This window comes from Vitis vinifera, chromosome 10, assembly GCF_030704535.1.
Source record: "Vitis vinifera cultivar Pinot Noir 40024 chromosome 10, ASM3070453v1".
Classification (NCBI taxonomy): Eukaryota; Viridiplantae; Streptophyta; class Magnoliopsida; order Vitales; family Vitaceae; genus Vitis; species Vitis vinifera.
The window spans coordinates 4,113,240-4,135,799 of record NC_081814.1 but is presented as its reverse complement, the minus strand read 5'-3'; the positions used below and the strand labels follow the sequence as shown (position 1 = coordinate 4,135,799).

The 22,560-nt window shown below is 29.2% G+C and overlaps 1 protein-coding gene and 1 pseudogene across 1 annotated transcript; one reads left to right on the top strand and one right to left on the bottom strand.

Moving 5' to 3' along the window:
• Positions 1-4,773: 4,773 nt before the first annotated feature.
• Positions 4,774-7,368, bottom strand: LOC132252611 ((3S,6E)-nerolidol synthase 1-like). Its single transcript, XM_059740376.1, has 7 exons — positions 7,200-7,368; positions 6,832-7,096; positions 6,302-6,674; positions 5,971-6,189; positions 5,750-5,888; positions 5,387-5,635; positions 4,774-5,106 (listed from the first exon to the last, which is right to left on the bottom strand). Exons 1-7 carry the CDS (start codon positions 7,296-7,298, stop codon positions 4,816-4,818), a joined length of 1,635 nt encoding a protein of 544 aa, XP_059596359.1. The 5' UTR covers positions 7,299-7,368; the 3' UTR covers positions 4,774-4,815.
• Positions 7,369-12,100: 4,732 nt separating this feature from the next.
• LOC104878457 ((3S,6E)-nerolidol synthase 1-like) lies at positions 12,101-14,209 on the top strand (annotated as a pseudogene).
• Positions 14,210-22,560: the final 8,351 nt, after the last annotated feature.

The window sequence follows — 22,560 nt, the reverse complement described above, 5'->3', positions numbered from 1 at the left end:
GCAAAATTTAAAAATCAATTTTAAAAAAGAATTATAAAATCACTTTAATGCTTGCCAAGGAGATATTTAATTGGTGGTTCTTCCAAAAGAAAAATACTTCAAAAGAAAGCCCTTTTATTAAAAATATTTTAAATAAAAATATTGTCAAATAATGCACACCAAGATAATAGTCATTGTCAAATTTTAGAAGCACTTAATGATGCCCAAGTTATCATTCAATAAAATAGATACGAATTATCAAATTAAAAAAAAAAAATCAAAATATCAAATAAATTTAAATATTATAAAAAAGAATTAAGAAAACATCCAAAGTATGTAACTTTTAAGAAAATAATAGGAATAAATTACTTCAAATATAATTTTTAATAATTTTAGAAACATTTTAGCAAAGATAATCCTAATTTTTTTTCAAAGAATTCAATAATTTTTCTAATAAATTTTAATATATATTTTCAAATAATTAAATATAAATTAATTGAAAATTATTTTTTACTAAAAATTTATCCATAATATCATTAAAATTTTAAATAAAATATAAGTGATTAATCAAACTTTGATTATTGTTAAGATTTCTTATTGATGCATGTTGTCTCTTATAATTTAAACTAAATACAAATTTTCTTAAAATGTTAAAAGTTTTCAAAATTAAAACCTAAAAAATCCAACATTAATTAATAAAAAATTAATATAATAATTGCATGGAAAAATAAAAATAAGAACAAAAAATAAGTTATATATACTAAATGGATTTTGTGAAAGCTTTTTTTTTTTAAAAAAAAAATAATTATACAACAACCTTTTTTTTTTTTTTTAAATTCTAGCCAAAAAACAAGTTATATATACTAAATGGATTTTGTGAAAGCTTTAATTTTAATTTTAATTTTTTTAAAATTAATTATCCAATGACCTTTTTTTCTTTTTTAATTTTAGCAATCATTGACACAGCGACTATGGGTAGCCATATTTTCATGTACTCAACTACTTTAAATCATCATGCGAGTAGGTGAAATGTCATTTTCTTTGTACGTATATGTCATTATTCAAAACACTCTAAATAAAGGAAAAAAAGAAAGTACTATTGGTTTAAGTTCACCCATCTTGAGGTTAGAGAGATTGCCCGAGAGATAGTGCTTTTGAAGATATAGTTCATCCAAGTTTGATATAAGTGGTTTTCATATCTAAAATCACCACTCCATCCTCCTGATGGAGACTCTTGAAGCCCTCAAAAGTTGTTCTTCCTGAACCCATATATGTTGAAGATGTGGTAAGCTTAAAAGGAAGCACATTATATGAAAAGGAAAAACAACAAAACCATTTTAAACTGATTTTAATTCATAAAATTTACTAGCAAATGAGTTATTTTTTAATTTTAAATTATTTGTCTTATTAAAAAACTCTAACACTTGAAGTTTTGCATGACTTTTTAATCTATCTGTCCAGTGAAAATATATATATATATGTTATTTGATTTAGAATCTATATATATAATGAAACAAATTTAGTAAAGTTAAAAGAAGTTTAGAAAATTACATGTAATTAATATAAATTTATATTTGAAGATTTTTTATATTGATAGGTGGAATACAATAAAATAAGAAATATTGTATTTTATTTTATTTGCTTTTTATGATTTTTGAAGATTACTTATATACATGCCGGGACCAATGTCCTGTCCTGTACTGTGCAAACTCCTCCAAACAAACATTTGTGGTTCTTGTGATATGTCAGGAGTATGGAAAGTGTCCATTAAGCCTCCAATTTGCTAGTATCCATACGAATATGAATCGAGCAGCCATTCAATGTTTCGATTGACCTTTTGGGTTTTGAAAAATACAAGTTTTTATTCCTATATTTTATGTCATTTTAAGCTCTCTTTCATACGGTTGGCCTTAAAGTGGTTACACTTCAAAAAATAATTAATTCCTGCTAGTTGATGCCACTTCCAAGGCTTATTATCAACCACCCATTTGACCACTTCCAAGGTTTATTATCAAGCACCCATTTGTTTACAATGGAGCGTAACCACCCACCAATTTGATACTAGTCTTTGGACCCAAGACATTAATCACTTCACTTTAAAATCGTTTAGCTATCTTTTGAAGGTGTCATATTCGCTTTTGTAGCTTTGGACATCTTACAATCAGTCCCAAGGCTATGTAGCATTGAACATCATTTAGTTGGTCTTTAAGTTGTTACACTCAAAAGAATGAATAATTCTTGCTAATAGGTACCGCTTCTAAGGCTTATCATCGGCCACCCATTTATTAACAATGATTTGCAACCATCGTGGGGTCATTAACCCATCGCGTGGCTCTTGATACTACTTTTTGGACCCAAGACATTATATATTTATATAAAACTTAAATTATAAATATATATTATGTAATAATGTTCCACTAATACTTATTTTATTTATTACAACAAATATTTACTATTTAAATATTATTTAAAAAATTAATGTTAAGCTAATAAATACAACTAATTAAAACTTATATTTACTAATTCAAGTTTAATCCTATTTAAACCCAATCATATTAAAAAAAAAAAAAAAGATTTGAATTGAGTTAAATTTAAACAAATAAGTTTCATGTATGAGTTTAACTTGGATCACCTGTCAATTTGGGTACCTTATTAGCTTTATTTTGCTTGGTTGAGTTGCACTCACACTTAAAGTGCAACTTAATCACATCACAAGATACTAATTCTATGGACTGTTTCTATCTCAAGGCTTACAATAAGGACTAGTTAACATACACTCATTTTGAAACTTTATAAGATTTATAATTAATCATCTTAAAACTTAACACACATTATGGAGACATTTCTTGAGTTATCATCCTAGAAGACTGATTTGTTGTATGTCCAATAATGTGCTTCTACACTCTTCCTAAATGTAGTACCATCAAATTCTCTCTTTCTATCACCTTGGAAGTATTAAATTTTAGAATGAAATATATTTCCCATATGGTTAGATAAACACTCTATGCCTAGTAATTGCTCGCATATAGATATTGCAAAGGCTGAGAATTTTGATCCACAGAAAAAGCTGGTATTCACATGTATAATTGGATATTGCTCGCATAGCTTACGTACAAGGACTTGGCAGTTAGCTGGGTCCTTGTCATATTTCTGTACTGGGTCGGCCCTCTCTCCTTTGGAAGAAGTCCCTTGGTTGCATTTGGATCCACACATCTCCATCCCGTACTTTCATCAGTATTCCCACTGCAACAATAACAGTTCCTTTCAGATACTTTTGGAGGAAGAAAGAAGGGCCATTTGACGTTCAAGTTATTGCTGAATTATTGATGTAACGATTATTCAAATATCCCATTGTCCTGCTTCAATGCCACCAATTATTAATTCATTACAATTCATGTTTCTTTGAACTTTGAAAGAGCATTGGTTGGTTTTGGATTTGGTGGCCTTGCAGAATGAAAAACTGTGGTAGATCCCCAGAAGACACAGTAGATTTCTGTATGCTCTTAAGGAACGAATCTCAGGTAAATAAAGTGAAAGGATTTGATTCTCTATCCACCACTGATTCAAACCAGTCCTTCACACTTAAGTAAAAACTTCAGAAAAAAAAAATGCCCTATATAATTCAATACTAGAAAAGTGTTAGATGAATTCCAATACACATTTACATTTAAAACAAAGTAAGAAAACGAAGGGTCAACCATTAGAATTCGATATCTAATTTCCTATTATCAAAACCCTGTTATAAAAATGACTATAGGTGGGAAAAGTAGGTTATGTTAAAGAAATATTTTATAAAATAGTTTTAAAAATAGTTTTTTAGAACAGTTCTTGAAAACTGTTTTACGATGTGTTGTAAAACAAATGTGTATTTGAAAATTTGAAATATTCTTAATTTTATATATTAATTTAAATATTTTTATAAATAAATTTTATTTGTAATACTTTATTTTTACTCATTCATTATCTGTATATATTTAAAAACAATCCTAAAAAAATAAATGAAAACAATTAAAAATTATTTTTTAAACACATCATGTTTTAAAAATATTCTCTAAGAACACAATAACACAATTTTATTTATTGAAATTCTTTCGCTTATCCATTAATTTGAAAGGCACTATGGTGGACTTCTCAAGTTAATTATCTTTTACTTCTATTAGTTTCGGAGATCCACTAAAATTGCAACTTGTACTTGTCCATTGTATTTTACATCTGACCCATCACATTTTCCACTATTCAAAATGCCCCAACAATATTTACCATTTGAAGACTGATTTTCAAGAAAAATGCAATTCTCCATAAGGTTGACAATAAGGGTCTCCAACGGGCGGGCCGGGCTGGGCCGTAAATAGGAGGCCCGCGGCCCAGCTCGGGCCGGGCCTATGGGCCCGTTGACTGGTCAACGGGCTGGGCCGGGCGGGGCCATGCTAAAATGCTAGGCCCGTGGCCGGCCTATGAGCCCACGGGCTAGCGGGCCGGGCCATGGGCTTTTTGAAATAAGTCAAAATGGCTTTCAAAAAAAGGAAGGGAGAGGGGGGGATTCGAACCACTCCCCTCGTGCTTAAATTTCAAGGCTCTAACCAACTGAACTACATTCCTTTTATGCTTACTAATTGAATTAGTTATATATATATATAAAAATAAAGTATATTATTTTTTTAAAAAAAATTAAAGGGGCGGGCCTAAGGGTGGGCCGGGCCTAAAGCGGGCCATGGGCCGCGAGCTTTTTGGAGACCCTTAGTTGACAATGCCATATACACTTTATTTATTTATATGTGATATTTGTCAACTATATAAGTCTTGAAAATTTAACATTGTCATCGACTACAGAATACTTTATGAGGAAACACTTTCATAGACAAGCGACTTCATGTGCTCTTCAAGGCTTGGGAGGCACCGATTATCATCATAACTATACATCAAAGGAACCATCCTTGCAACATTGAGACAAGCCTTGGTAAAACACGTTGAAAATGGATTTGGAGCAAGGCATTCCTTGTTGAGGCTCTTCCATGTCTCTGAAATGGTATGCATAACATGGCATCGGGCATTTTCTATGGAAGTCCCTGGTTTTTCTTTCATGTAGCACTCCAGGTATGATCCGTCGTGCCCATCCTGATTCTCGTCCTGTAAAAGTGTTAATGCTTATATGTGTTAGTGGCCAACTATGAATACGACACATCATTCCCGTTCTCGGAAGCAGTTTATGAATGTATAGTGGGAAAGCAGACATCAACCACATGATGCGGTTCCCACCAGAAGTGACCACAACCATGAATGAGCTGGCGTGGGTCTAGTTTATATGTTGAGGAATTTTCAGTGAGATCGCTATCAGGGGTAGGTATGTATAAAACAGACTAAAACTGGAGGCTAGAGGTCATTTTTCTTTATGTTTCTTGAGATTTACCTTGGCGCTTCCCAAGTCATCCCAGAGGCGAAGAATTTTTGCGACCGAAGATATAATCTCAGGAAAATCATCCACAATGTCTACATTTCTCTTGGTTATGCCATGACCCAGGAGAAAAAACATATGAACTAGCACCACATGTACTCCGGAGCTAATGACCCCATTCTTCAAGTACTCATCAGCCTTTGGCACGTGTCCATCAGCAAACCATTTTGCTTCTACTAGAAATGCATTGCATAAACATGCCCACTGTTTGCAAAAAATAAAATAAACTATCAAAAAATTGCAGAGGCACTTCCAACTCTTTTGCATTTGCAATTAAAATGAATATTAATCTAGTATGGTAAATATTATCTGACATACTGCCTTTCGAAGAGATTCCATGGGGTTCCACCCATGATCATTGTAGACCTTGGAACTTATTTCATTGGTGATTCCATTAAGAGCATTGAAACATATCTTCATGTAGTCTGGTAGTTGTTCAACAGCCGCATATTCCCATCTACATGCAATTAGTGATTAAATGATGATTTTTGAGATTTGTAGAAGCATTCTGATGAATTGTATTGTTGTTATATGCCTACCTGTTGACAGCTTCTGTGAAGAGAGTGAGTTCATCAAGTGTTCCATGAACATCAAAAATGTCATCTATTATGTAGACTAGCGAGATGGGTTTTGTGAGCTCAACCCTCTGCTCCGACAAGCTTGGATCCGGGAGGACCGCCAAGGGCCACATGTACCATTTCAGTGGTTGGTTTCTTGCAAACTTCAACTCCTTGGCCAAACCTAGATCTTTCCACCATCTAATTAGGTACAAAGAGAAAGAAAAAAAAAAATTATTTACATGAAAGGTACGTCAGGGAATAATCTTTGGAGAGCAACAAATTAACTTAATTCAAGGTCAGTGAAACTCACTTGGAAACCTGAAGCATCTCCTTCTGGTGTATGGATTTAACTACGTTGAAATCCATTTTTGCTAGTTCTCTAAAGACATTTTCCCATCCATCTGTGCCTTGAAAATCGCTAAGAAAGCTTTTGGCCATGAACCTTGCCAAGCTCTTATGATGGGGATGGCCTAATGTGTTCCTAACAATTCTAGCTTGACTGTGATCATTGTGCGTGTCCCATGCATTAAGAAGCTGGCTACTGAAGTTTCCGATTTCTTCGAGTATATCTTCCCCCTTTATACTTAGCTGCGAAGCTTCATACAAACCCATTAATCCCTTGACATCTTCGCTTAGTTTTTCTTGAATCTTTCCCTCTGTGTCCTTGAGATTGTTAAAGACATCTGTTCATACACGATAACCGTTAAATGACTTACTCTTCATAACAAATGATTTAATAGTCGAAACTTAGAATGTTTAAAATAGTAAATAAATAAAAGGGGAAAACCCAAAAGAAAAAAAAGAAAAAAGAAAAAAGAAAAAAGAAAAAGAAAATCCCACCTGCACTCACATAGTGACCTTCTTGTCTCAATAGCCGGAAGCCAAGTGCTAGTTCGTAGAGATTGTTATGGCAATCACTCAGAGTGTTAAATTTCGTATGTAGTCTCTGTAGTACCACTTCAATCTCTCCATGAAAATGGTAGTCAATGCCTAGGCGTTGGATGGCATCAATCATGAGCAAAGCTTCCAATGTATCTTCTCCTACCTCCTTGAGTACACTCCTAACTTCCTCCAGTTTTTGTGCATGTTCCATGTAAAATTCATTCTGCCAAAGGAAGCTTGTCAACAGTAGGAAGTTGAAAAGTGAAAAACCGCCATAAGAACTAAAAGCAAAAAATATATATAGAAAATGGGGACTGAAGCTTAACAGTGAGGCTGGGATATTCTGTGGATGGATGATTATCCTTTTCTGAGGGGATAGAAACCAAATTCTGATCCTTAGCAATGCTCCATGTGTGAGTTGGCATATTGACGATGTTGGTGAAGTTAAGTATGCTTTCAGCAGGCGATTGGTAATGAGGGAGAGTTTGATGAATGGAATAGGATTGTATCATAAAAATTGTATCATAAAATAAAAAATAAAAACCAATGACTATGAAAACATATTAAAAAATATGTGACACTTCATGTGACATAGGATTGTAAATAAAAATTTAAATCATATTCAACACATGATTTTATTTTTGCACCATTTTTATATGGCACAAACTACCATAGATTTAAAAATAATTTTTAAAATGACTATTTTTCATAAAAATAAAACCCTATAAAAATTTGCTCCAAATTTAAAGCGTGTTTAGTAAAACTTAATACATATTTCAAACTTAAAGTTTTTCAAAATAATCAAATTACCCTAATTAAATTTAACTAACATTTATTTGCATTAATCATAAGCAATAAATTTATTTTTTAAGCATTTATATTAAAAGTATTATAAACATATAACATAACTATAAAATGTTTACTATTAAAATTAATGATAGATGTGAAAGATATTCTCACCAAATATATGAATGATAACTTAGGTGAAAAAGACTTGAAATTCAAAATAAATTAATTATTTTTACTGAACACTTAATGATATTTTTAAATTTAAGTTATAATATTAAGTTATTCTATCAAATACGTTTAGTCTATTTAATGATTTAAATTAAGTTACTAAGTTATATTAAATTATTATGTTGATTTATCAAACATTCTTTAATATTGGAATTACAAAGCATGCTTTATCATTGAGGATTTTTTTTAAATATTATTTAAATATGATAGTATGCAAAATATTAAGAACCATATGATAAATAATGTCACATGAGACTCATAAGACGAATTCATTATAAAAATAATTTATTTTATCGTATCAAATTTATTTTTTAAAAGACAGGTTTTATATGCTTTCCACTTTTAGAAGGTATGATGGTATCAAAAAAAATATTTTTAGGAGGATAATATTTTAGGTTTGGAGTATAACCCCAATTTGATGACTAAACATAGGAAAAAATGTTGAGATTTTGAGTAGGTGCCTTCAATTCTAAATTCGAAAGGTTGAACGTGAAGGGAGAGAATTTAAGTATTTAAGTTACAAACAATGAGTAAGTGACACGCCAATTCACTTTATTGGTGGTGACTCTTCTAGCCAACCACTATAGGCGGGACCCAAAAAGGTTGTACATCTTTATAAACTGTGGCTGATATCTTTTGCACTTCTATGATTACTACCCGCCAAATGTCAAATCATTAGGAGTTGTGCACTCTTTAAAAAACGTTATAAACGATTCATTAATCAAATCTCGACGAACTCCCGACTTTTGTACCGACGTACAAATTCCTATTGTGTGATCATTACGGTGCCACATTTAAAATTTATTTGAGGTAGAAAAAATACGTTTGATTATTAAAAATTATTTTTTATATTATTAAAAAATAGAAAATAAAGTATTTTAAAAAATCATTTTTTTTGGACAATTGTGTTTTAGATCCACTTGAACTTAAAAATTAAGTTTTGATCCATATAAATTCATTATTTAAGCCCAAAATCCAGAGAAAGTGTGAAAATTGGAAAGAATAATATAAATTTTTTATCTTTCCAAAAATAACATTTGCTCATTATGAAAAAAAGAAAAAAGAAAAATATTAATTTAAATTTCATTCCTTTTGTAAACCTCAATAAAATTTAATATAATTTAGTGATTTGAAAAAAAAAATACACCCTTTTCCAAAAAAATAAAAATAAATTATTATTATTATTATTTAAAAATCAAACATTTTGGAAAATATATATTTTTAAAATTGTGTATATAAAAATAACTAAAAATATGTCAAATATTTTTTTTTAAAATGATATATTTTTAGAATATATTTTTAAAAAAAATTAGTTTTATAAAAATAATCAATTTTCAGAATAGTTATTTAAAAAATATTTAACACAAAAAAGTTTGTCAAACATTATGGTAGAAAATAGTTTTGAATGGTATATTCATTTCTTCATATTTTATATCATTTCCATCAATTATACAACTTATATGGACCAAAACTTAATTTTTGAGCCCAACTCGGTGCAAAACTAAATTGTGTCGTGACTGATATCTTTTGTAGTACTATGATTGCTACCCGCCAAATGTCAAATCATTAGTAGTTGTGCATTCTTTAAAAGTCGTTATAAGTGATTCATTAATCAAATCTCGACGAACTCCAAGACAAGGGGGCGGAGGCTTTTGTACCAACAAACAGATTCATGTTGTGTGATCCTTACGGTGCCACACATTTAAGATTTATTTGAGGTAGAAAAAATATGTTTGATTATTAAATTTTTTTTATTTTATATTATTAAAAAATAGAAAATAAAATATTTTTAAAAACTATTTTTTTAATAATTTTTATTTTATTTTTTTAAAAAAATACTTTAGAACATAATTATATAAACATATAAAATAATTAAAAATAAAATATTAAATTTTAAAAATGAGTTTTAAAAAATATTTAAAGTTTTCAAATAAACTTTTATTTTAAAAAACATTAGAAAACAATTTTTACAAATGGTTTTTAAAAACAGTTATCAACCATGGTCTTAACTATCTATATTTCTACCCATTCCTTTAAATTAGATCAAATTAAGTGAAAAAAAAAACAAAAGAGAAAAAGAGGGAAAATAACAACATAATCCTTCAAATATACCATGGATTTCTGAATTTTGTATGTCTACGTGCTATTCATCTTTTATGACCCATGATTTAAAGATGAATTTTTGAGATCTTTCATTTAGATGGTTAAAGTAGTCTTTGAACATTCTTGTTTCAACAGACAAAGATGTCTCCTTAACTATCCTAACAAAAACAAAATCATGGTTGATTAGTCATAGCTGTTTTTATTGAAAATTCCATTTGGAATTAGATTCCCACATTAATCATGGCTTCATTATAACCTAATATCAATTTAGCATCTTGTTAATTGTTAAATTAAGCATGCATAGTATTAAATTACCAATTTTGTTAAAGTTTAAGTTTGTAGGATTTATATTCACAATATATATCATACTTTTCTAACAATCTCCCCTCACATGTAGTGGCAGTGGCAGAGCTAAAAACTTTTGTTAAGGGGGCATGAAAGAAAAATATTATATTATAATCATTATTTATAAATTATAAAGTAATTAATGATATTTTATATTATTGTTAAAAACTAAATAAGTTTAAATATTAATTATAAAAATGTATCAAATTAAATGATGATGATATTAAAAACACTTAAAAAATTAGATTTTATATATAAAAAAAACTATCAAGAATATTTAGAGAAAAATTTCAAAGAAATTTAAAAAATATAAAAAGAAAATTATTAGAAATTTTCAATAAATTTTCTCATTTTGTAGCAAAAACCTTTAAAATCATTTTTAAAAATTCAATAATTTCTATTATAAATTTTGATATTTTTCAAATAGAGAAGGCACACATCTTTACATCTCATTGTTTTATAACTTAATTTCATTTATTTATACCTTAGTCTTATTTTTTGTACTTATATTCAAAAACCTAATTTTTTTTTTTTTTTTGTATTTTTAAAAGTGAAGATTATACTTTTTCTTCTTCTTCTTCAAATAACTAAATATAAGATAGTTGAAAGTAAAATCTTTTACTTAAAACTTATGTTTCCAATAATAAATTATTAAAACACTAGTAACTTAATGATTAGATTTTGATGGACTTACATTATATTCTTATTTTCAAGTAAAAATATAAGTAGCTAATAAGAACTTAACAAGTATTATTTTTTATGATTTAGTTAAATTAACTATAAAAAATAAGTATAAAAAAGAAAAAAAATTGAGTGAATAAGAAAGAATAAGTATGAACAATATTAAATAAGATTTAATTTAATTTTATCTTATTTTTTAATTTTAGTTCAATCTTAATATATTATTACTAATCCGTGGTAAATATATTTTTTGTAATAAAATTTAATTATAATTATTTTATTTTTAAAAATTTTAAACATAAATTTAAAATTGGGGGTTGGGGCTTAGACGGCTCTACTAGTGCTCACATGCAACTTGTAGGTAAACAACTACAAATAATCCTTTCAAAAATAAATATACAACCATGTTTGAATGAAAGACTTTCCATCAAATCACACTTTAATATCATATGTATAAAAGATTAAACTCTCTTCAATGAAATCATAAATAAAAAGTTTCATTCAAATAAATCTTGCTTTAATAACATTTAAAGTACCATTTAAAAAAAAAAAAACTTAAATGTATGATATTTTGCTTCACAATGTATATTATGCTCTTTTAACACATCAAATTTGGAATAACTCGTGCAAAGTTGGCTTCTAATGCCAAGTTACTTTCCTCTCCCTCAAATGACATGAAACCTTATTCCAATTATTAAAATATCTCTCAATGTGATCAAATTGTTTTTTAACACCATCACATCATGTCTATAAAAAATGTTTATGTTATTTATTTATTAAGTTTTGGCATACATAGGCAAGTAAATGAAATGAATTCAAGGAGGGCAGAACATTAGAAAAACATGATGAGCATATAGGTGGGAAGGGAATTTTAAACATGCTATCGTGAGAGGAAACATTTTTTCCAAACCATTTTTTTATAAATTGGGTCTGTCAATTGTCTCAATTGACAACCTACACAAACATCACCTATATATTCATTCATCAACCTCTCCCTGATTCCCAATTGCCTGCTACACATCAGTTGCTCCAAGCAACCTTCATTACAGTAGGCAAGACTAGCTTCACCAACATTGCCATTATGTCCACTGCTCACACATGGAGCGTTGCCGAGAACCACAACTTGGTTTCTGTCCCCTCAAAAAATGATAATCATCTATATGCACAATATTTAAGTCTCACTGTTAAGTTTGCATCCCCATTTTCCCTATATGTATATATTTCCATTAGGTCCTATGCTCGATTTTCACTTTTCAATTTCCTGTCGTTGACAATCTTCCTAAACCTGGAGGAAGTTAAGAGTGTACTCAATGAAGTAGGAGAAGGTACATTTGAAGTTTTGCTCATGATTGATGCCATCCAACGACTAGGCATTGACTACCACTTCCATGATGAGATTGAAGCAATTCTACAAAGGCAGTATAGGATAGTTATAACTACGGATGATTTTAGTGACAATCTTTACGAGGTTGCACTTAGGTTTCGGCTCTTGAGACAAGAAGGTTACTATGTGATTACAGGTGGCCGTTTTCTTTTTCTTTTAATTATAGTATAACCTTCTCTGATTATATATTGAATCCTTTGCTTTTTGGGAAAGTTAGTTTTCTTGGTAATGTGTACGAATGAACTAACAGATGTCTTTAACTTCAAGGACAAGAAAGGGAAGTTTGAAGAAAAACTAGGTAAAGATGTTAGGGGATTCATGGGTGTTGAAATCTGTGCAAAGATTTATAGTGAAAAATAATGGAAAAAATGAGAAAAAAGAACACGCAAATTTAACATGATTTGGCTAATTGCCTACGTCCATGGGAACAGGAAAGAGGATTTTCACTATGTATCAAATTAGGGTTACATAAAAGGGTATTTATATTAACCCTTAGGAATGAAAATTCCAAAAATACCATTGAATCGTACCGCGGGGGCGTTGTCCCCCGTACTCCCCCAACCTATCGTTCACCCCACAACAAAAAGAAGTACATGCCTGAATGGCAAATGTCTTCGTTCCCGTATTTGTCCCTTTTTCTCCATATGTCTTTTCGCTCAAATATGAGTCACATACTACAACAATGGGTTTGTATAGAGCTTCACAGCTAAGCGTGCACGGAGAAGATATACTTGAAGAAGCAAGAAACTTTAGTAACCGACACCTTAATGCATGGAACACCCACAATGATCAGCATCAAGCTCGCATTGTTAGGTATTGTGGATGATTTTCAGGGAATTATATCCCTTTCTTCTTCTTCAATTTTATGCAATGCATTTCTGGTTGAAGCAAAATGGTTTGTGGTGGGGCATGTGCCAAAGACTGATGACTACTTGAAGAATGGGATAATTAGCTCCGGGGTACATGTGGTGCATGTTTTTTCTGTTGGGTCATGGTATAACCAAGAGAAACGTAGGTATTGTGGATGATTTTCGGGGAATTATATCTTTTGCTGCTACAATTCTTCGTCTCTGGGATGATTTGGGAAGCGCCAAGGTAATTCTCAAGACTAGTCTTTGTTCCCTTGCACCACATGATCATTTCTTGTTTTAATAAGTCCACAAATGAACTCTGGCCCCGCCTATATATCATCCGTATATATCCCTTAACTTCTCTTTATCTGATTGCTACATCTCACTTAAGATAATTTGAGGCCATAAAAACTACACTAGTAATGGCTCATTAATTGTTGTGGTCACTTCTAGTGGGAACCACAAACTGCATTAAGTGAACAGGATTATGAGCAATAGTCGTGTTTTTGGACAATGACCTGACTGAAGCAGAATATGTGGTAGGTGAAAGGATTCCCAGATTGGGAATGATATCTTATCTTCATGGTTGGCCACTAACATAGGCATTTACACTTCCCAGGATGAGAATCAGGACGGGCATGATGGATCCTACATAGAGTGCTACATGAAAGAACACCCAGGGACGCCCATAGAAAATGCGCGATGCCATGTTATGCATACTATTTCAGACACGTGGAAGCTCCTGAACCAGCAATGCCTCGCTCCAAATCCATTTTCAACATGTTTTACAAAGGCCTGCCTCAATGTTGCAAGGATGGTTCCTTTGATGTATAGTTATGATGATAATCAGTGCCTCCCAAGCCTTGAGGAGCACATGAAGTCGCTTGTCGAGGCGAGTGTTTCTTCGCAAAGTATCCCACCATCAAGGATTACACTTCTCAAGGTTCATCTATGAAAAATAGTATTGTTAACCTTTCTCGATGGTGTGACAAGTCATTGGAGAATTGTATCTTGCTTGAAAATCAGTAATAAAATGGTTAAGGTTTCTGTGGCATTTGAAATTTGAAAATAATGGACAATGTGATGGTTGGATGAAAAATACAATAGACAAGCATTCGCTGCAATATTGGTGGATCTCTTAGAGAAAAAATGACAAGTAACATGAGAAATGCACCCAGTCCTTTCTAAATTAATGGGCAAATGAAGGAATATTGAGAAAATATCAAGAGAAGACTGAAGTCGAATGATTTCAGCTGAATGGAAATTTTGTCCCTTTCCACCTATAGAATAGGTGGTGCTGTGATCTGAAATACATTTCTGTTATCACAGTAACTAAGAAAGGAAAAGAAACAGAGAACACAAAATATATAAGGGAAAACTTTGCAATCATGGATACACCGGTTGGTAGAATAGATTTTTTGTGAAGTTAAAAAGTTCACTTTCGGACAAGTACATGTTGAAAAAAATAATTCTTATAATAGCGATATCAATGACAATGTTATCCTTTTGTTATCACGGCTAACAATTACCCACATTGTTTTTACTTTTCTATTTTTTTTTTTTTTTTATATAACAAGTGTTCATCATGTTTACAAGTGTAATTATTGTACTTATTAACCTTTTTTTTTTAAAAAAAAATAAAAAACTAATTCTAGTGATTTCAATGATAACACTATCATTTTTGCTATCACGGTTAATAATTATCCACATTATTTTTACTCTCTTTTTTTTATATACAACAAGTGCTCATCATGTTCACAACTGTAATTATTGTACTTGTTAACTCTTTTTTTTTTCCAAAATAATTCTAGTGATTTCACTGACAAGGCTATCCTTTTTGCTATCACAGTTAACAATTATCCACATTATTTTTACTTTTTTTTATATTTTGATATAACAAGTGTTCATAGTGTTCACAATGGTAATTATTGTACTTGTTAACTTTTTTTTTTTCAAAAATAATTATAGTGATTTCAATGACAAGGCTATCATTTCTGCTATCATGGCTAATAATTATCCACATTATTTTTACTTTTTCTTTCTTATTTTGATACAACAAGTGCTCACCATGTTCACAAGTATAATTATTGTACTTGCGAACTTTTTTTTCTTTCAAAAATATCCTTTTTGTTATCATGACTAACAATTATATACATCATTTTTACTTTTTCTTTTTATTTTGATACAACAAGTGTTCATCATGTCTACAATTGTAATTATTATACTTGTTAACTTTTTTTTTTCTTTTCAAAAATAATTATAGTGATTAATTCAATGACAAGACTATCCTTTCTACTATCACAACTAACAATTATTCACATTATTTTTACTTTTTCTTTTTATTTTGATACAATAAATGCTCACCATGTTCACAAATATAATTATTGTACTTACTAACTTTTTTTTTCCTTTTCAAAACTAATTCTAGTGATTTCAATGACAAGGGTATCCTTTCTGCTATCACGACAAACAATTATCCATATTATTTTTAATTTTTATTTTTATTTTGATACAACAAGTGCTCACCATGTTCACAACTGTAATTATTGTACTTGTTAACTCTTTTTTTTTTTTTTCCAAAATAATTCTAGTGATTTCAATGACAAGTCTATCCTTTTTTCTATCACGACAAACAATTGTCCACATTATTTTTACTTTTTCTTTTTGTTTTGATACAACAAGTGCTCATCATGTTCACAATTGTAATTATTGTACTTGCTAACTTTTTTTTCAAAATAACTCTAGTGATTTCAATGACAACACTATCCTTTTTGCTTTCATGGTTAACAATTATCCACATTATTTTTAACTTTTTATTTTTATTTTGATACAACAAGTACTCATCACGTTCACAATTGTAATTATTGTACTTGTTAACTTTGTTTTTTCCTTTTCAAAAATAATTATGGTGATTTCAATGACAAGGCTATCCTTTTTACTATCACGACGAACAATTATCCACATTATTTTTACTTTTTCTTTTTATTTTGATACAACAAGTGCTCACCATGTTCACAAATATAATTATTGTACTTGCTAACTTTTTTTTTTTCCAAAAATAATTCTAGCAATTTCAATGACAATGATATCCTTTTTGTTATCATGACTAACAATTATCCGCATTATTTTTACTTTTTCTTTTTATTTTGATACAACAAGTGCTCATCATGTTCACAATTGTAATTATTGTACTTGTTAACCTTTTTTTTCTTTTAAAAAATAATTCTAGTGATTTCAATGACAAGGCTATCCTTTCTGCTATCACGGCTAGTAATTATCCACATTATTTTTATTTTTTCTTTTTATTTTGATACAACAAGTGCTAACCATGTTCACAAGTATAATTATTGTATTTGCTAACTTTTTTTTTTTCAAAAATAATTCTAGTAATTTCAATGACAAGGATATCATTTTTGTTATCACGACTAACAATTATCTATATTATTTTTACTTTTTTTTTTTATTATTTTGATACGACAAGTGCTCATCATGTTCACAAGTGTAATTATTATACTTATTAACTTTTCTTTTTTTCAAAAATAATTCTAGTGATTTCAATAACAAGGCCATCATTTTTGCTATCATGATTAACAATTATCCACATTATTTTTACTTTTTCTTTTTATTTTTATTTTGATACAAAAAGTGCTCATCATGTTCACAAATGTAATTATTGTACTTGTTAACTTTTTTTTTTCCAAGATAATTCTAGTGATTTCAATGACAAAGTTATCCTTTTTGCTATCACAATTAACAATTATCCACATTATTTTTTCTTTTTCTTTTTATTTTGATACAACAAGTACTCATCATGTTTACAAGTGTAATTATTACTTTGTTAACTTTTTTTTTTTTCAAAAATAATTTTAGTGATTTCAATGACAAAGCTATCATTTCTGCTATCATAACTAACAGTTATCCACATTATTTTTACTTCTTCTTTTTTATTTTGATACAACACGTGCTCATCATGTTCATAAGTGTAATTATTGAACTTATTAACTTTTTTTTTCAATAATAATCCTAGTGATTTCAATGACAAGACTATCCTTTCTACTATCACGGGTAACAATTAATCACATTATTTTTAATTTTTCTTTTTATTTTGATACAACAAGTGTTCATCATGTTCACAAGTGTAATTATTGTACGTGTTAACATTTTAAAAAAAATAATAATAATTCTAGTGATTTCAATGACAAAACTATCTTTTCTACTATCATGGCTAACAATTATCCACATTATTTTTTCTTTTTATTTTTATTTTGATACAACAAGTGCTCATCATGTTCACAAGTGTAATTATTGTACTTGTTAACTTTCTTTTTTTTTTTTTTAATAATTCTAGTGATTTCAATGACAAGACTATTCTTTCTGCTATCATAACTAACAATTATCCATATTATTTTTACTTCTTCTTTTTGTTTTGATATAACACATGCTCATCATATTCTTAAGTGTAATTATTGTACTTATTAATTTTTTTTTTCAATAATAATTCTAGTGATTTTAACGACAAGACTATCCTTTCTGCTATCACAAGTAACAATTATCCACATTATTTTTACTTTTTCTTTATATTTTGATACAACAAGTATTCATCATGTTCACAAGTGTAATTATTGTACTTGTTAAGTTTTTTTTTTTTCAAAAATAATTCTAGTGATTTCAATGACAATGCTATCATTTTTACTATCACGACCAACAATTATCCACATTATTTTTACTTTTTATTTTTTATTTTGATACAACAAGTACTCATCATGTTCACAAGTGTAATTATTGTACTTGTAACTTCTTTTTTTTTCTTTTTTTTCCTCACTCTCGGTAGGACTCACCTTCTTCATCTTTGATATTTTTAAAATGTTAACTATACATTTTCTTGTCATTCTTTTTATTTTTATTTTTTTTCACTCACCTTCTCCACCTTTGACCATTTCTTCATGTTAGTTACATATTTTCTTTTAAAAATGTTAAATTTTCTTATTAATATAAAATAAAAATTTGACCATGCTTTTGACCTTTTACTTTATTAAAATTTTTAATTTTTTTATTTATATAAGATAAATATAAAATAAAATTTTCACAAAAATATTGTTTTTAAAAATTTATATTAATTTTCTTTTAATTTTATTAGGAACTAAAATTTTTGCATATTGAAGTTGGATACCTTTTAAGTGTGCTAGCAAAAATAGCATACCCTCAAGTGATAATTTTTTATTATAAAGTAGTGATACTGTTTTCTTTCATGGGTTGTGTCAATGAATGTTAACATGTAAAAACTTCATTCATTTCATGTTATTTCACCATTGCATAAGATGCGAAATATATAATATGTGGTAACATGTCTTACCGTAAATCAAATGTGTGACACATTTTTTCCATCTTAGTGGCACTTTTAACACATCAATATTATTTTTAATACATATCATGTTACTTTTTGTGGTACCTTTCAATATATCTCATTCTAAACCAAAAGTGTACAACATTTTTCCTACCTTAATAGTACTTTTAGCATACATTAGTGTTATTTTCTTCATAAAGAAATGATACCCTTCTTTCAACACACATTCTTTCCATTTTAGTGGAAGCATGTAACCTAGGGGTACCATGCACATCATTACACAATTTGAATAAAATATAAATAATAAAACAATATAATAAAAATATTTTTATTTAATCTATATATGACAAAATTTTAAAAATAAATAAACAAATATTTTATTTAACACGAATATATAAAATCTTATATCCTAAATCTTTAAATTTGTTTATTATATATTTATTTTTATATTAATTCCTCTAATTAATTATGAATTATATTATTATTATTAGTTTAAAGTTTCTATAAATAGTAGTGAAAAAATGAAATTAAAATATTTCATGAGGAAAAATTATTAGCTCATTTGACTTGTTAAAGTTTTTTCTTAAAAAACTATTATGTGACATGGTTTGTGTGTGTTCTACCACATGTGAAAGTTCCAAAAAAACAAATGACAAACATGATAAGGACGTGACTTGTCATGTCAAAATTAATAAAAAATATTTGATGTAATTGGTTGATGGTAAGAAAGAGGTGGGTTAAGGAATAGTATTGAATGAAATCACGGTGTTACTATTTGAGTGCATGTTTCCGTGTAAACATGTATCAAAGTTCTCAAAATTTTTATTTTTTTTTAAGTCTTTACATGGTTACACCAATGTAATCCACAATCAAAAGAAAGAAGTGGGCGTGTTTGTGGGGTTGGAAATCCACTAGTTCATTTTTGTCCATCACAGTGTATTTAATGAGAGGATTTCAAAAGACCTTATCCAGGGGTATCTAGCTACCTTGGATTCCTTTCTTTGGAGCATATACAACTGTACTTTCTCCTAGCTGCCGCTGGTTTCATTCTTGGTAGGTCACCTAAGTCTAAAACCAACCGACAGTAGTCCTTAAGATTCGAAAAAATTTCATGACAATTTCTAATAATTATCTGGATTTGGAGCCGGGGAAGCAGATATTTCAATAGCGCTTATATAAACAATTCAGTAATAATTTTAAGTGGACCTTCTTTTTTCCTCCCATAATATCTTAAATGAACTGGTATTATCGCGGTAGAAATATTGATGAATGTACGGGATGGGTGATGTGGATCCCAATTGAACCAAGGAAGAGAGGACCCCTCACGGAAATGGACAGCAGCCAACTGCCAAGTCCTTCTGTGAACTCAAGCTCCTTAGAGCAACATGACACTCATGTCTCATAGTGCAACTAATAACAAAAAAGTAGCTCAATGTAAATGTGAATACTGGATTTTTCTTTGGCGCAAAATCATCCCAGTATTCAACCACACTCTCAGTTATGCTATAACCTAATACTTGGTGATTGAGCTTTGTATGTTATGTATATATTATATATATAATATAATATATCATTAGTGAATTACCTACATTCTTTTTTAATGTCCGCAATGTATCACATCATACTCATTAGTGAATTACCTCAACATCATGATGAAATTATTTACTGAAGAACCAAATATTTCTAAGTTGAGTTATTGAAGGATATTAATTATTAGGAGCGCTAGGTAGAATAATGAATATGAGATCACATTGCAGAATGACTTATTCAAATGAACTAAACTTTAATTTGTTACTATCTTGCATTCGTTCTTTTTCTTGAAAGCAAAACCTTTTTTTTTTTTTTCGCATGAGCTTTTCAAACTGCACTTGCTCTATCTTCACCAATGATGTTTTTGTCCATAATAGTGTTATGTTCAAGTTCTTGGATGGACATGTTTTTACTTGCAATTCTTTTTATGCTGAATTCTATATCATGCATTTGTATAGCTAATTGTTCAAACATTTTTGGCTTCATACAGTGCAAGATGTAATGGAGTTCCCAAGACATTCATTGGTTCACTTTTTGTTATGTAGTATTGGTTGAGTTCAAACATGCTGACGGTATGATTACTAACCATAAAACTGATTAAGGAGTTCTCCTTCTATTTGTTTCCAATTATCTATAAAATTAACTTCAAGATTTGTGTACTAATGGAAGGCATATCCTTTTAATGAGCTAATAAATTTCTTGACTAAAAGGACACCCTTTGTTCCATTGTTGTTGCCTGTTTCTAAAAAGTGAGCAACATGTTGCTTTAAGTTTCCCTTTCCGTCAAAAGATTAAAATTTATGCATCCACTCAATTCTTTGTATATGTGGTTTTGCATATGGGAAAGAAGCATGTGAAACCTACCATTTAATGTTTTGTTTATTATCTCTAGGATGAGGTTTTTTAATTTATTTGTAGAGAAAAACTCATTAGAAAATACTTAAATGTTTTTTGTGATTTTTTTTTTCATGGAGCAAATTTCAAGGTTATCTTGAGATATGGATGTGTGGTGTCATTTGTTGGTTCTACAAAGAGTCCAAGTTTGTAGAAAAATGCATTAATCATGATATCTTGCTCTTGATTGTAATTTTCAAGCTCTTTCAACTTGGTCAATCTCATAACTAGGAGTTTGAGTGAGAACTAAAAAACCGATAAAATCAATCCAATCCAACCAAAAATTGATCAAATGAGTTTGGTTTGAGAATTTTAAAAACTGACTTTATTGGTTCAATTTTAATTTAGTTTCCTTGTTTCCTAGTCAATAAAAACTAAACTAAACTAGGTTAAAACTTTTTATCTCTTGTGATTTATGATTATTCATTATTTAATGAGTTTTTTATACTTATTATTATATATTATGTAGACTTTGTTAAAGTAATTTATTATTATTAGACTATGATCAAATAAATATTTAAATGTTGGGTTTAAAATTTTAAATATAATTTGAATTTCAATCCCAAGTTAGTTTAATTACTTTTAAAAACAAATTATATTTAAGGTTTAAATTAACTTATATATATATATATATATATATATATATATATATATCCAATGAATCATTTAAATCAAACCACATTGACATTAAATAACCTTGACTTGATTCGGTTTTTTCATCATTAAAACGTTGGTTCAATTTTAATTCAAGTATAAATTAACCATGTCGATTTGGCCAATATTTCCACAAAAAAAAAAAAAAAAAACATATTGAATTAACCACACCTTTTTATCCCCTATTTCAATAGAAATGCTTTAACCACCATGAATGGCGTAAAAATATTATTTAATATTTTAAGAATCTGATGTGGAGAGCCATGTGAAGATGTAGATATATATTTGATGTTAAACTTCTTGTCATCTTGGCTAGGCAAAGGATATGGTTTGGAGATGTTTCTAGAGAAATGGCTATGGTGCGGTACCACTTCCTCAACCATCTATTTCGTCTTTGCCGCCAACAAAGCTAATGAGGTAATTGGATTTTGGACGGAAGTTAATTCATGATTTGCAATTGATTAGAGGAAGAAGTATTTTGGAATTGCTAGTAGGAAGCTACTTTTGAGTTGCTTTGATTCATGGGGCAAAAAGTACTTTTCTTAGATTCTATGTATAGATCTTTGACTTGTAAAAAAGAAATGGGAGGTAAAGACTGTGCATGCTAGAAATTTGTAAATACTCTTTAAGAAAAATTATATGTTTTTAAATTGGATTTTTATTAATTTGAAGAATTATGTAGGTAGAATCTTTATTTTATACATGTATCCTCTTATAATTCCATTCTAGTGGTTAATCAAGGGCTTGAAGAAGTTTGATCTTGAATGGTTTGAGTTTTATTTGGGCATTGACTTAAATTTAGTTTTTCTTCTTAACTTCACTTAGATCTTGTCTTGAAGTGTACCTTGATGTGATTTAAATCTTAGATTGACTTGGCTTTGGAA